Source organism: Microtus oregoni, unplaced genomic scaffold (assembly GCF_018167655.1).
Source record: "Microtus oregoni isolate MIOR12 unplaced genomic scaffold, Mior012 000002F_ref0000024, whole genome shotgun sequence".
NCBI classification, from domain to species: Eukaryota; Metazoa; Chordata; class Mammalia; order Rodentia; family Cricetidae; genus Microtus; species Microtus oregoni.
In genome coordinates, this window is record NW_024543061.1 from 82,200,274 (window position 1) to 82,216,673 (window position 16,400).

Below are 16,400 nucleotides of genomic sequence, written 5' to 3' on the forward strand. Positions count from 1 at the left end.
AAATATAACCCCAGTAGCACAGACACTGAGAGAAATAATAAATGGGACCTCCTGAAACTGAGAAGCTTCTGTAAAGCAAAGAACATGGTCAATAAGACAAAATGGCAGCCTACAGAATAGGAAAAGATCTTCACCAACCCCATATCAGACATATGGCTTATCTCTAAAATATGCAAAGAACTCAAGAAATTGCTCATCAAAAGAACAAATAATTCAATAAAAAAAATGGAGTATGGACCTAAACATAGAACTCTCAACAGAGGAATCTAAAATGGCTGAAAGACACTTAAGGAAATGCTCAACATCCTTAGCCATCAGGAAAATGCAAATCAAAACAACTCTGAGATTCCATCTTACACCTGTAAGAATGGCCAAGACCAAAAACACTGATGACAACTTATGCTGGAGAGGTTGTGGGGAAGGGGAACACTTCTGCATTACTGGTGGGAATGCAAACTGGTATAGCCTATTTGGATATCAGTATGGTAGTTTTTCAGAAAAATGGGAGACAACCTACCTCAAGATTCATCAATACCACTTTTGGGTATATACCCAAAGGATGCTTAACCATGCCACAAGGACGTGTGCTCAACTATGTTCATAGCAGCATTATTTGTAATAGCCAGAACCTGGAAACAACCTAAATGTCCCTTGACCCAAGAATGGATTTTAAAAAATGTGGTACATTTACACAATGAAGTACTACAGAGCAGAAAAAAATAATGACATCTTGAAATTTGCAGGTAAATGGATCTATAAAGGATATTGAGTAAGGTAGCCCAGATCCAGAAAGACAAATATCATATGTACTCACTCATAAGTGGCTTTTAGATATAAAACAAAGAAAAAACAGCCTACAGTTCACAACCTTGGGGAACCTAGAATCCAAAGAGGACCCTAAGAGAGACATACATGGATCCAATCTACATGGAAAGAAGAAAAAGTCAAGATCTCCTGAGTAAATTGAGAGTGTGGGGATTGTGGAGAGGGTAGAAAGGGAGAAGGGAGGAAGGCAAGGGAGAGGAGAAAATATATTTCTCAATAAAAACAATAATTAAAAAAGAAGGAATTGTCAAATGTTAGAACTCTCCCTTAAAATCTTGAATATTGTAAATTAGGACATGGAAAGGAGTGCTTTTTAAATTTATATGTTATTCTATAATATGCTGCAATGTTGCCGAATAAGGTAAATTTTCATCAAATTAAAAAAAACACACGATGGGTGTGGCAAAGCACAATAAGTAGTCAAGCAGAGGCCATGGCCACTGTTGGGATGTCCCCATTTCACAGACCTTACCAGTAAGGAGAGCATGAGTCCTGTGGAGTCAGAGGCTGTGACACCACAATAGAGTTGGTAAGGTCTGTGTGCCATTGAATCCTCTTGTCCTCCAAGGCCCCCAGTGGAGAAGAGGAAAGAGAGGAGGACAACAGAGATGGACACCACACAGCATGGATGTAACACCTCTGAGGACCACTCAACTTCATTAACCCTATGTTCCACTAGAAACTTGCCATTCTCCCTCTAAACTACTGTCATCATCACTCTGAAATATACTGAAGTCTTCCTAAGCAGTGGGAAATCTGTCCTTTCCATGTCCTGACTGTCCTGACTCTTGGACTGTAAATGGATCTAAGTAAACTTGCCATCCAGGCCCATATGGGAATAAAAACTAGAGACATAGATGCTGTCATCCAGTCCCAAACTACAATGAGATGGCAATACACCAGTTTTGCTTTCTCTGCCTTCATTAAACATATATCTCCTCCAAAAAAATGATTTTTAATGTCCCCAAGGCCAGCACATTGCTCTCCTTCCTCCCACTAGCATATCGAAGAGGGTATTTATTGGAGGGAAAATGGCATTGTCACAGCTTAGGATGCCTTAATGCATCCCCAACCTCACATTCACTAGGAGACTCCAAAAGAATAAAATGTTTTCCATACTTCCCATTCCCAACCTCCTTTGCTCTTTATTTATTTGTCATTTGGAGAAGAAACCAGATGTTTCTTTTGTGGAGGATGATCAGAAAATCTGTGAGAATATTTACCTAAAAGCAATTTCGGGAAATTGGATGTTTCGATGTTATGATAATACACGATGGACGTTGTGGTGGCAATAAATCCCATCACGGCTGGCATGAAAAGATGGAGGTGCCTGGATGCCCGCCTCCTAAAGAGAGCAAAACAGTGTCGGTGTCTAAGCAAAGGGTTCTAGAGAGTTCTTCATTGTGTTTGCAACCTTCAAATGAGAACTCACTCAGCTATGTTTCAAAGTCAGACTGCAATAGTAGTTTCTTAGAGAGCATGTGAGCAAATACAACATAGTTGTGCTGAAAACATTCATCCTAATACAAAGCATTAATTAAATACAACGAAATAACAGAATCCTTACAACAAAACATATATACCCATCATTGTATATGTGTATATGCATTGTGTGTGTATATGCATGGATTTATACATTGATCTATAAATTACATGTCAGTGCAGGCCTGCTGAAGTAATAATGACCAGAGCAATAAAAACAATGAGCCAAAAGAGTGAAAGACGTATTTGAGGAAGTATGAGTGACATTGGAGACTGGAATACATAAAGATAATGCAACTGAACGTAATATCAAGCAAAATGAGACGCATGAAGACAACATTTTCTCCCATTTGTGGGTCCTACTATTCTTTATAAATATATAGCACCATTTATCTATATGTATTCAAATGTCATGGAAACAGAGTGAGGTTATGGGAAAGGAGGAGATGAGCAGAGGGAGAAAGGAGAAGGGAGACCACAGGGAGGTCACGGACCATGGATGGGGTGCTAAAGTCAGAGTACATAATGCATTGGGAGCAATTGTCTATATAAAACCCAGCACTGGGGTCAAGGAATATATGCTAATAAAAATAAAATAAATAAAATAAAACCAATTCCCCAGTCAGAATTGTGGTAGACAGGGCAGAGAATATGGAAATATAATGACGCTTTAAACCACATAATATGTTTAAAATTCTTAATAGTTTAACATTGAACCAGAGAATTTAGGATTTTGTACACCATGTAACAGGCAATAATCTCTGAAGAAAACTGGAAGAGCTTAATAGTTAGTGCTTAGTCACACTTGGGTTTTAGGCCGATTTATTCTGCATCATAGGGAAGACACAGAGGGAGAGGCCACTAGGAAATGATCCACAAGAGGCAGGTAATACAGTGAAGGTCATCAGTGATGTGAAGGGAACAGGACATCTTGGAAAGGTCAGCTGCAGGTTGAACCAGTGTTGATCAGTGTGGGTCACAAAGGCAAAGGCCATAGAGTTAGACGACCAATGACTGGTGTGAATGTATGAAGGTGATGATGGCAGACTCAGATGACGTCCTCTTCCTGGGCAGACAGCTATGTGACTGGGGTGCTACACATGCAGTAGAGAAAGGAAGCGAGCTCGATGAGAATATGCAGATCACGAGGGTGCCTAATGATGACAACTGACTTGTTGAACATTAGAAAGCCTCAGTACTGCTTCACTGCACTGAGCAAAGAATATTTGACAAAGATTTTGGTTATAAGAGATCAGAAAGTTAGTCTGGGGAGATGGATAAGTGTTTCTACGCAAGTATGAGGACTGGAGTTGAGATCGCCAGAAGCCAGGTGGGCATGGTACGGTGGCCTGCCTGTCATCCCAGAACTAGCTGGCTGACTAGTCATTCCAACAAGCTCAGAATTCAGGAAGAGGCCCTGTCTTAATACAAATGATGGCAAGGGATGGAGGAGGAAACCTGGTGTCAGCTTCAGGCCCGTACACACATGCATTGGCACACACATATGCTTCCACAAACATGCTAAAACAAATTCACACACACAAAGAACAGAAAGAAAGACTATCAGCAATGAAAATGTGATAATATGGCTATGAAGGTGTAGTGCATGCTCACTGGGTCTTGTAGATCAGTTTTCAGGGTAGGTTAGAGAGAAGAGGGAGGCCAACTTAGTGTTGAGGAAGTCATAGCAAGACCAAGACAGCATTTTAAGAAGCCTGGATAAGAAGTAGGTAGAAGTCTACAGCTCAAAAGTGGGAGAGTTATATTGGTTCACAATACACAAAAACAGGGTTCTATTGGTTCTGTTTGCCTGTTTGGTTTTAAGACCAACTTCCAACCGTCACCACTGCAAACAACTTCCACCATTACCACGGAATGCTCATTATTCATTCGCTCATGCCGCACATCAACCGTGAAGCCGGAAGAGAAGAGTCCTCCTTGATAACATACCAAGGTTATAAGAAATATTGGACTGGTCTCTTTTCATATACACACATAGAAACATACAATGTCAAACTACATGGTTCAAATGCAGAAGAAATCATTAAAGCCAGCATTGGCTGTGTTTGTATAAACATACCAAGGAGTTCTAAACAGGTATCAATAAATCAATGACAAAACAAACCTCCAATTGCTTTAAATAAGGACACACATTAGAATCTCTGATTTTCCTCTCTTATAATAAATTCAGATGAGCACACATCTGCAAAGAGCTACCACGAAGCATTATGGGAAAGGCAACTTCCTGATGGAAGTTTCAGTCCTTGCTAACTGCCACGGGAAAACTTGGAAGTTGCAAAGGAAGTCCTATGAAATGAGAGGAAAATAGTTTTCGAACTTGCTTTTTTTTTAAACTTGAAAAGTTTCTATTATTATTTTTTAGACAGAGTCTCTATATATAGCCCCAGCTATCCTGGAATTCACTATGTAGATCAAGTTGGCCTCAGACAGAGATCTGCCTGCCTCTGCTTCCCCAGTGTGCTGGGATTAAAGGTGTGTGCCACCACACAAGGCTCCAAATCAATATTTGAATGAAAGGCATTCTGTGATTTAAGCATTTCCTATTGCTTGGGTGTATTCTGTTAATATGTGAGGAAAATATTTTTCACAGGCTATATTTACATTTCTAAGTGAAATCCATTGTTTTTAATTTCCTAAATTAAACTTCTTTTATAAGAAGGACAAAATTCCACTAGAAATATGACTTCATGCAAATTCTGATATTAAATTTCTCTCATCCTTTACTTCAATCTCTTTGTCTCTATGGCTCTATTAATGCTTGCCTCATCTCTGTTTCTTTACAAAAAATAATGAGAACATCTGAGAATTGATGGCTATATTAAAACATAAATTCATAGCTATTAGAGTTATATATTCAATTAATATCAAGACATATAGAAAGATAAAGATACTTAATAGTGGTATAGATGGTATGTATAAAGCTATTTTTAAAGATAAAGTACACATCAAAATGCTTCAAAGAATAGAACTTTCTGAATAAGAGAACAAAGAAGTATAAAAACACGTTTTAGGGAAAGTCACAAAGATCTGGAATTATCCATCAGAGAAATTATGCAGCCAGACAACAATGAAGGTAAAACACAGAGGGACTAGGGAGAAAGTTCAGCAGGCAAAGTGTGTACAGTGTGGAGCTGAGTGCAGAACCCATGTAGAAAGGCAGGCAGGATGTATGTACCCACAAGCTCAGTGCTCCTAGGAGCCATGTGAATCCGAGACACCTTGGGCGCCAGCTAGCCTGGTGGATGCAATGGCAATGGAATCACATGTCAAACAACAGACAATGAGGACGGACAACCGAAATTGTACCACCCCATTCACACACATGAACAAACATGCATCACACACACACACACACACACACACACACACACACCCTAGAAGCAAACCAACGTGGTTTTCCTGTATGGTGGGTGGCAGTTATCACAGTTAATAAGTCATGATCTGATCCCCTGTCCCGGCTTAGTCTGACTGTGTCCTCTGAGCTACAGCTCTGTGCCTGCTCGCGCCCAGTAAGATACTGAACAAACTGGGTCACTTACGAGTCTGAAACAATGCCTTCTGCTATTTCACAGACGTGGACAAACAGGAGTGCGAACGTCAGAATCCATCTCAGATTGTGTCCGGGAAAATGAAGCCATGTGTTGTGATGAATTTGCACCTTTGAGCTTTGGCTCCCCCATCCTGAGAGAAAAGGGGAAAATATGATTAATAAAAAGGTCATTATAACCAGGAGTGCAATTTATGTTACTGAATGCCGCATGCTTTGAGGAAATTCCTGAAACACTAGAGCCTCACAGCAATGGAAACTTTGGTCTATTTTCTTTGTGTTAAAAATAACTATTTAAGTTAGATTTACAATACCATGGAGGCTCACACATTAACACATGGTACATTGTTCAGGCATGACTCTCCACCTCTGAGAACAGCGTGTTCATAACTGATCACCCTCAACTTCTGATTTGTCCAACGAGACAAATGAATAATTACAATATCTAAAGAACATCAGCATCTGTAATCTTTTAAAATCTGAGCCCTCCAGGGGCCTAACAAAAAAATCCACACATTTGGTGGTACGATAGGGGACTCATTTGTAGAGTCAACTCTGAATCACATGAATGTATTTGTGTGTGTGTGTGTGTGTGTGTGTGTGTTCACATGTGTGGAAAGATGAGCACATGTATCTCATGATGTACATATGGAAGTCCTCACCTTCCACTTTGTTTGACACAAAGGTCTATTATTGGTCACGGTTGACCTGTGAGCTTCTGGGACTTTTCCTGTCTCCCCCTCCCCCTGTCTTGCAACAGGAGTGCCTAGATTATAGATATGCAATAGAGCATCTTTTTAATATGGGTTCTAGGGATTCAAACTCAGGTCCTCATGCTTGCACTGCAATGTGATGAGCATGGTTCAACAAGCATACTATGTGTTTCTTAAGGAAACTGGGGCCTGTAAAGAGGTTCAGCAGTTGCATACTGATACTACAGAGGACCAGAATTTGGTTCCCAGCTCACACATGCTTATAACACTAGCTCCAGCCATGGTATCCGCATGTGCGTAAGTATACATGCATACGTACACACTTTAAAATAAAATATTAAGGTAAAATAAAAATATTCAGTCATTCACATAAGCCTTGGGAATAACTGAGAATACTACTGGTTCCCACCATGATCACAACAGAATTAAAATCAATATTATTTCTTGCTCAGATTTTAAGTTTTTCCTCCCCAAACTGTAGGTAGAGAGAATATCATCACTTATGGTACACTAGACCAGAATCCCACCTCCATTTGTTGCCCTCTACTTTCTTTCTAGATTTTGACTAAAGAAATAGACAGTTCACTTCAAAAATGAATGAGAGGTTCTGCTGGAAATATTGCAAGAAATTCTGCGTAGACCAAGGGAGACAACAGAATCTGTGAGAAAACCCGATTCACATCTTAGAACTTCCAAATGTAACTCACAACTGGGAAGTAAGCTTTCTTAACATATTCTCCTGTGCTTTATACTTTCACCTCTAGCAGGCGAGTTCTGTCTCTCTCCTGTGATGTTATCATTCCCCTAGGATGTGGTACTTCTTTCACACTAAGTGGCCAATGTCATAAATGAACATTCCATCAGTCCTTCTATTTAAATATCCTAGAGGTCAGCCTCTGTGATGACATTGAAGTGGGGGATATCACTGGCTAACTGTGTGTAGGGTTGTGAATTGTTAACTATAGACTTGCATTAACATAGCAACGCTTAAGATACAGCTGCGGAAAAACTGAGCAGGGTGTCTACTCTCTGTTCCTAGCACATTCGGTGTCTATACATCTATTTAGCATAGTTAGCAATGTACCAAGTGTCACACTGGTCTCTCTGTACTCCAGATGACAGACCATCTCTCTTGGAATGTTATTCCATGATACCTATGGATGTTTCCTTTCTGCTGCTGTGATAAGCGCTCGGACCAAAAGCAAACCTGGGGCAGAAGCACTTACTTCCTCTTGCAATTTCCAGTCCTTCAGCAAGAGAGGCCAGGACAGGAACTCAAGCTAGAATCTTGAAGCAGAAGTCTAGGAGGACTGCCACTCACTGGCTTGTTGAGCTACCTTTCATAGACAGCCCAGGTCCACCCATCTAGGGATGGTTCTGACTGCCTCAACTTCCCTACAAGAATTCTAATGTAGAATTGCTAACCAGATAAGCTTCTCCCCTTGCATTAGTCAAGATATTTAGTTTTACATTAATCTTAATCATTTTATATATAAAATGGTTTAATGTTTTACAAGTTAAAGGGTCTAATTTTTGCAGTTGTGGTTGGCTGCAATGCCTGGAACCCCCACATCACTCAGGAGATTAAAGCAAGAGGATTTCAAGATCAAGGGCAAACTAGGATGCATATCAAACTTCAGATGTCTGAGCTGTGTAACAGAAACTTTTCTCTAGGAAAATAAAGAGGAAAAAATGAAAGGGAAATGATCTATTTTGATTGTTTGCAGGAAGCTCCTAAAATTATATATAACTGCCCTAAAGAACTGATTGTGTGCATGTATAAATGGTTAAATAAAGCATAGTTAAAAGATTGTTGTTTGTTTCCCGAGTCAGTATCACTGTATAGCCCATCCTGGACTACAACTCAGGCCAGCCTCCTGTCTTAGCCTCCCAGATGCTAGAACTGTAGGGCCTAGCCACCACACCCAGCCAACTTTGCAAATGCTTTCCATAAGAATCTTTCTCCTTAAGACACAACGTACCAGCCTCCTCCTTTTAAGACCCAGATGTGTCACCCTGCAATTGTTTCCTCCTGCTCCCCAGGAGTCAGCTGCTCCAGCAGGTGAGTTCTCAGGGCGCTTTTGCAAAGGGGCTGACAAGATGGAGTTAAGATGGTTCATCTGCTCCTGTGGTCTGCACTGGAGGTGGGAGCTCTGTCTTGCCCAGTTTCAATCCTGTCTCTGTGCATGAGGCAAACAGTCCACAAATGCTTTGGTTCTGTCTCACAGAATTATCCTTGCTCCCTTTGAAAGAGTTGCTGCCACACAGCTGGCATTTTACATGTGGAATATTCTACAGCAAGTGCGTACAATTGAAACACACAAAAACAGCATCACACTGTCTTCACAAACTTACACATCAACTTTCAAGGTGGAAAATTTAACACGGCATAAGACAGAACCTCCACCATCAGTGAGGCAGAAATGTGAGGTGCTACAGCAAAGGACATTTGAGGACTCACCAGTGAACAGTATTGGGGAGGATGTTTGAGGACTCACCAATGAACAGTATTGGGGAGGATGTTTGAGGACTCACCAATGAACAGTATTGAGGAGGATGTTTGAGGACTCACCAATGAACAGTATTGAGGAGGATGTTTGAGGACTCACCAGTGAACAGTATTGAGGAGGATGTTTGAGGACTCACCAATGAACAGTATCGGGAAGGTGATAAACAAAAGGAAGACATGAGGGACCAGGTTGAGCGCATCCACAAAGCAGGGGTTTTGGAGAACACCATAATAGATGTTATATGAGGAGATGTTGTTCCCACAGAACGAAAGGCTCATTTCTTCTTATTTGATTAGCCTAAAATGGAGAGAAGACCATGCCAGCATTAAACTTTCTTTCCTAAAATGATGGCTTTAATTGAGGGGACTTTAGAGTAAATTAATGATGTGGGAGTGATTTCTTCCTAATCTGTTGCTTTCGTTGGTTAATTAATAAAGAAACTGCCTAGGCCCATTTGATAGGCCAACCCTTAGGTGGGTGGAGTAAACAGAACAGAATGCTGGGAGAAAAAAGCTGAGTCAGGGAGTCGCCATGATTCTCCTGCCGGACACAGACGCAGGTTAAGATCCTCCCTGGTAAGCCACCTCATGCGCTACACAGATTATTAGAAATGGATTAGATCAATATGTAAGAGCTAGCCAGTAAGAGGCTGGAACTAATGGGCCAGGCAGTGTTTAAAAGAATACAGTTTCCGTGTAATTATTTCGGGTAAAGCCAGCCGTGTGGGCGGCCAGGTGGCAGAAAGCAGCCCGCCGCCCGTATTATTTCAACAAATTAATGCCCTTGCTTTTGTGCCTGGGGAAGCAGCAAGGTATATCAAGGTAACTTCGGGTCTTCCATAACATTCTACTAGGCCTCTTCCCACACCTTTTAAAAAAGGAAAACATCTGTGCAAAGTGGTGCCTCAGAGAAGTACGTATCTGACTAAGAGAAAGTCAGAGGACAAAAACGGTGATATGGCAGGGGAAGGAGGAGAAACGACACTGGTGAGTGCAAAGTCGGAATCTGTGATATGAAATTGTTTCCCAGGCTCATTCACCAAGAATCAAAAAGAAGGGTTCCCTAGTCATGTTGTCTGGATACAGATGACGGGAATGCCTCTCTCTTCTCCTATAGGAAATAGTAACAGAAGCAGACAGGGCTGCAGACAGAAGCTGCTTTTCTCTGAAGAAGAACAATGTCAAACAATTCAGACACATTTAACACGAGGCCTGACAAGTTAAGGAGATTCCTCAGGCCTCAGTGTCAGACATCTTCTTGGGCATTTGTGATCCAATGGCTTTATTACAGTCACGGTGTGGAGCTGTCACCAAGCTAATTTTAGACATGCTCATCATCCCCAAAGAAACTTAATATTATCCTTTGATCTACCTGCTCCCATTTTCTCATCCTCCCTCCTTAAGGAAGAAGTAACATATTTTCTCTGCTTTAATTATTTGTTTACAGTGTGTGTGTGTGTGTGTGTGTGTGTGTGTGTGCACGCACTCGCGTGCGCAATACAGTAAGCATGTGGGGATCAGAGGACAACTTGCAGGAGTCAGTTCTCCCTTCCACCATCTGGGTTAGGTGCTCAAATGCAGGTCATGCATCTTAGCAGCCAGCGGCTTTATCACTGATCCATCTCACCATGTCTTATGTACTTTTTCAACAGTATTTTAATCACCAAGATGAGTAACTTTCTATGGCACAGGTTCTACCACATTTTAATCTTTTCACTGGTTGATAGACATTCAGTGCATTTAGACTTCTAGATGTTATGAAAATACCACTAGAAATATTCCTAAATTCGAGGCACTCTGCCCAAGTTGAGACAAAGGCTAGCTGCTGAGTTGGAGATCAGTGTCCCCATGCAGTATAAGAAGGTGTAGGTGGGAAGGAAACACAGGTCTTCATGCCAGGCTTCGTGAGGACCTCAGCTTCCACCCTGTGTGGGTGTGAGCCCAGGATGTGCTCTGGCTATGATTTTAAGTAGAAGATCTTTCTCCTTGCTAGACTGGAAAGACAGTAGAGCTTGCTCTATCAGCATAAGACTTGAGGACCCCCAAAAAAATCCTCCAGCAGCCTGAAACCCTTTGTGTGGTGCCTACTGCTTAAATAGCATCAACTTCATTCTTGGTGCCGCCCAGGTGTTATCTGAAGTTCTCAGAACAGGCATGTATTGTTGGTGATGTTGTGGGGGTTTACAGCAGACTATTCTGAGCTTTGGATGAGTCCAGCCGTTTGTCACCTGGTAGACAACTTGGGATCCGCACCCTCTTGTCAGATTTAGGACCTGTGCTTTTCCATTCTGTCACTTAGCCACCCACCCATTTTTCTACAGAACCAATCTTAACTGTTCACATTAAAACAAATAGCAGTTTAAGAATTTAACCTCTGAAGACTTTTCCATATTCATGTTGGATTCTATTAGGGATATTAAAAGATAATATTTTATTAGCTAACAGCACTTGTCTTTTTTCTTTATTAATTTAATAATTAACATGATTTTTTTCCTGAAAACAAGATGAATAATATGACAGAGAGAATGTTGACAGTATTAGATAAATTGCTGGGATAATCAAATTTCCCTCAGAGGTCTTAAAAATCATTGCATGAACATAAGTAACTAGCTAGAAAGCTGGTATGGTTATATTCCAAATGTTTGTTTATAACCCTTCACACGTATTATTTTTAATAAGTGCTTTTGTGGAGAAGTCACTGACAGGCTCTCTAGTTGAGATCTTTTTTAAAAAATTGTATTTTTACAACAAATTCAAAATTCAGCTATTTATTTGGTAAATCATTATACACAAAAAAAAAAACCTCACACAGGAGAAAGAATTGAAAACTTCCAAATAGTGACAATATGGAAGTTAAACATTCACATATGTGTATTAGTAAATGTGTTTTGATAAAAATAGAAAGGCAATCTAAAAACTCATAGCTAGCAATGAGATTTTTAAGACTATTTCCTTGTTTAGTGGAAATGATAAAATGGAACTCTAAGTCATTTTTGTTTGATTCTACAGTGCAGGAGCCCAAATGCAGAGCATTGAGCATGCTAGGCAAAAGGTTTACCACTGAACCACACACTCGATCCACTGCCCTCAAGTTCACATTTCACAGAAAAAAATCTAGATGATTTTATTCCCCCTGCTGTGGTCCCTGAGCCTTGCCCTGGTTCCCACTCTCTCCGCTTATATAGCTCTCCTTGTTTCCTTTTGACTTCTCCTCAACTGACCCTTTGACCTTTAGATTTCTGTCTCTAAACCCACTGTCCAGGAAGCAGGTTCTAGCAGCCAGCTACAGCAAACCAGAAGGAGGGAACGAGAAAATTTATAGCAGCTATTTTAGTGTCTGTGTCCACCAAAGACATTGACTCAAGATGGTGTGTGCATGGTGTGTGTGTGTGTGTGTGTGTGTGAGAGAGAGAGAGAGAGAGAGAGAGAGAGAGAGAGAGATCAGACACCTGTGTGTGTTCTAGAATTCAAATCCAGACCCTCAAGGTTCTAGGCATTCAGTCTACAAACCAAACTACACCCCAACCTTCTCATAAATCCTTAAGTTTCCAAACAAACAGTGTCTGGGGTTCCAGAGCTTGGGCTGTTGTGAGCATTTGAGGAAGGCTTTCCACTAATGCTCTTGAGGGCGAAACTGTCATCCGTGACTAGTGTCTTCCACCCTGGATCTGGTTAGGCTCAGTTCTGCACAGAAGTACCAGCAACGAGGCAGAGGATCAAAAGGAGAAACAGAACATCTTTCTTCCCCCACACAAAATCCCTCTGAAAGACTGTCAAGTGTTTATAACAGTCATCAGGGTTGGGGAACTGGAAGGAGCAAACTTTAAAACAAAGATCAAAAGTGAAACTTTGATTATGGGATGGCTTGCAGAGCAGAAAACAGAGGGGAGAGGATTTCTTCATGGCCTAACTTCTTGTTTCCTAGAGAGAGTAGCAACTCAAAAGCTTACTTAGTCCACCGCACCTGGGATCTATAAAATGCGGTATTAGTTCATAAGTCTAATAGCTCATCTATCAACTCGATTGACTCTTCCAAAGGAGAACAAAGACTAACTGATGCAGTTCCTAAAACATGCCAAAACAGCACCATGCATCAGGGACGCCAGCTACTTCTGCCAGCCTCCTCCTTCCAACGTGGGTGAGTGAGAGGCAGTCACCTACCTGCCCACCTAGTTGAAAATGTCAGTTGTGACCCATTGACAGTTCCAGCCAATCTCAGGCTCCGGAATCACCTAAGACAAACATGCACAGGCTGGCTTTCCTGGGAACACATGAAACAATTCACCTGATTACTCGGCACTTAGCACCGCCCTTTGAAGGCACCTAAGGCATCACTGCTACCCATGACACACAGGATGCCCGTCATTTACAAAGACAAACGCTGAAATCACTTCGAAGTTTCTCGGTAGAGACCTCACAAAGTGAGTCTAGCTAGCTGTCTGGCTGATTCTCTACAGATCCAAGTAGGAAATTTCCTAACAAAAATAACCACTGGCTTGATGGAATTTTTGATCTTAGTCCATCCACAGTCCTTCAGAGACTGTGACGTTCTGTGACACAGGAAAGCCAATGATGGACTCCTTCCACAGATAAGATTTCTTAGACACTGTAATCAACAAGGAGCAAACAAGCAGAAAATAAATAAATAAATAATAAATACCTTGAATTTGGCTCCTGTACTCAGTCCCCCTACCGGCCACTCGAGCTACCTTCCAAACGCCTGAAGAAGTATATTTCAGACCAGTGCACCGGACTCCTAAAAAGCGAAAAGGAACAAATTCAGTGGATCGAAAGCTGCTTCGGGAATAATAATGGGAATAGCTAAGTCCACACATTAATCAGTGACACCTTTCCCTGTTTCCTGTAGGTTTGGGCTCCAGCCTGCAGGGTTGTGTAAATCAGACTTGAAACTTGATCCCCACCTTCTTCTCCTCTCCAGCCAGGGCCCTATCCCCTGAATTCTAGAAATAGCGAGCGCCTAAACTGAGGAAATAGTAGATCAAAATCAACAGCTTACAGCCGGTGACTCTTCAAAGCGGTCGGTGATCGCTCTGTAGCAAGCCGAGGAGCTCGCGCGCTCCATGGGACAGCAAGTTTTCCTCCCCGGTCGGTCGGACAGCCGGCGGGTGGATTATTTTTAGGGTGGGTGGGAGGCCAGCTGCTGCCTCCTATCGCGTTTCTCCTCCGCTGCGCTGCTGAGCAGCGCTGCGCTGCGGGCCTGGCGGACTCCGCCGCGCCCAGGCAGGAAACCGCAGAAGCACGGGGCACATCGCCTGAGGCCCAGGACCCTCCCGACCCGGGACCCTCTCCACCCGGACCCTCCCCAGTCGGAACCACGTCCACTTGGGATCCTCCACCACCCTTCCCCGGAGCCACTTTCTGCTGCCCAGCTGCTCTGCTAGGGGCGAGCTCAGGGGAGATGTGCCAAACCAATGCCATAAGCCGCCTCGGCCCCCAAACTCCACTAGATAGTGGAACTTGCAAAAACCGACGCTTGAACCATAAAAACTAGGGTTGTCAGATGTGAAAACACGGAAGGTACCAGCTCCGCAGTCAGCCTTTGCTTTGACCACCAAGAAACAGATTTGGAGTTGTCATCCCTTCCAGCGGAACTGGGAACTGAAGGGTTCATTCTAAACAGAAGAACCCGCCACCAGGCTAAGTAAGCGCGCATGTCTTATTTAGATGGGCAGGCACAGGGCAGAAGCTTCCAGTGACCCGAGAACTTGTCTGCTTTCTAGACTTATTAGTGGCCCTTGATGAGTGATTTTGATTCTGAGGTTCGGCATCAACAGTACTTTCTTGTTTCTATGCTTTCACCAACTACAGATGGAATTAACTCTTGAAACAACACAGCCTACCTAAAACAAGATCAACTGAAGGCAGGCTGTGGTGGTGCTCTTCTGAAATGTCTGCGTTTGGGAGAAGATGCAGGGAGTTCAAAGCCCAGAGAACTACACAGAGGGTTAGAGGTCAGCTACACACACACACACACACACACACACACACACACACACACGTGCGCGCGGGTATTTGATATACATATGTACGTGTATTTGATATACATATGTACGTGTATTGTTCCATAATTAGCTTTCCCTCTGGAAGTAAGGGGTGAATTTTTAAATTTTTGAGTTTTACTTGTTTCGGGGCTGGGGATGAAGGTTTCAAACCCTGGTTTAGACTCAGACTTGCAGTAATTCTCCTGACTCAGTTTCTGGATTGTTGGGATTGCAGATGTGAGCCACAATCATACTGGATAATTTTGACCCCACTAACTCTTGAATAAAAACCCTTGGGATTCCCAAGGGCAGGTTTTGAGTCCTTTTCAGTAATCAGCGTTTTCAGCAACTGTCCTGATCAGATAAAGGACAGTCAGCCTGGCGGGTTGGTGCCTGTGAGGTTCTTCATACAGTTCCCTAGGGGCTCTGGTAGCTGAGCTGAACTCAGAACCCCATGGCTTCCTGACCTCCAGGAGTTGGTGCAGAAGCTGACCCCGGCACAGTCAGCCCCAGGGGATGTGAGAACGAAGCTGCTTTCTGGGAAGATCCACGCGACCTTGGCCAGTTTTCCGGGACCAGTGTGTGCCACTGCCAGGGTCCAACAAGGCCCGAGAGAGTGGCACCTGAGAGGGTCCCAGAACTGATCTTCCAGCCTCAGAATGACATTCAATTGGACACTATAGTGAGCCTTTGGGGCCGGAGGAAAAGAGTGTGGTCTGAGACCTGGGAATCTCAGAACTATGTTCAGAGTGTGGACACACCAAGTTGGGAGAGAATTGGAAACTGATAGAGAATGCCAAGTACACAGAATAGGAATACACAAAAGGAAGTTGAGCTGAGGAGTTTTTTAAAAAATACTACTATTATTGAGACTGGTTTCACATCTCAGTGGTTAAGAGTGCTCTTGTGGTTGGTTCCCAGAACCCATGTAGGGATGCACAGCTCTCTGTAACTCAAGTGCCAGGGCATCTGATGCCTTTTCCGGGCCTCTGAAGGTACCAGATACACATGGCACACATACATATGTTCAGCAAACACACATAAAAATAAAAATAAATTCCTTGTAAAGGAATTATCACTATTTTAAAGATATATATATATAAAACAAAGCACATGGGTGGCTGAAGGAGGAAGTGCTCAAACAAGCCTGGGATATAGAATAACACCAAAAGTACACATGGATAGATGATTGATAGGTAGACAGAGATAGATAGATAGATAGATAGATGATAGACAGACATGATGGATACATAGATAGATAGATAGATAGATAGACAGCTATAGATAGAATGGATGGATAA

General features: G+C 42.3%; 1 protein-coding gene across 4 annotated transcripts in view; it reads right to left on the reverse strand.

Annotated features, from left to right (window-relative positions):
- The window catches only part of Abcc9 (ATP binding cassette subfamily C member 9), a 138,113-nt gene extending 123,911 nt beyond the window's left edge, over positions 1-14,202 (reverse strand). For all 4 annotated transcript variants that reach the window (XM_041633954.1, XM_041633944.1, XM_041633961.1 and 1 more), the window contains exons 1-5: positions 14,115-14,202; positions 13,758-13,853; positions 9,235-9,395; positions 5,868-6,009; positions 2,049-2,170 (exon numbers count right to left, since the gene is read on the reverse strand). In XM_041633954.1, coding sequence (XP_041489888.1) covers positions 2,049-2,170; positions 5,868-6,009; positions 9,235-9,376 — 406 coding nt within the window. In that variant the 5' untranslated portion in view covers positions 9,377-9,395; positions 13,758-13,853; positions 14,115-14,202. The remainder of the gene's footprint in view (positions 1-2,048; positions 2,171-5,867; positions 6,010-9,234; positions 9,396-13,757; positions 13,854-14,114) is intronic.
- Between the last annotated feature and the right edge of the window lie 2,198 nt (positions 14,203-16,400).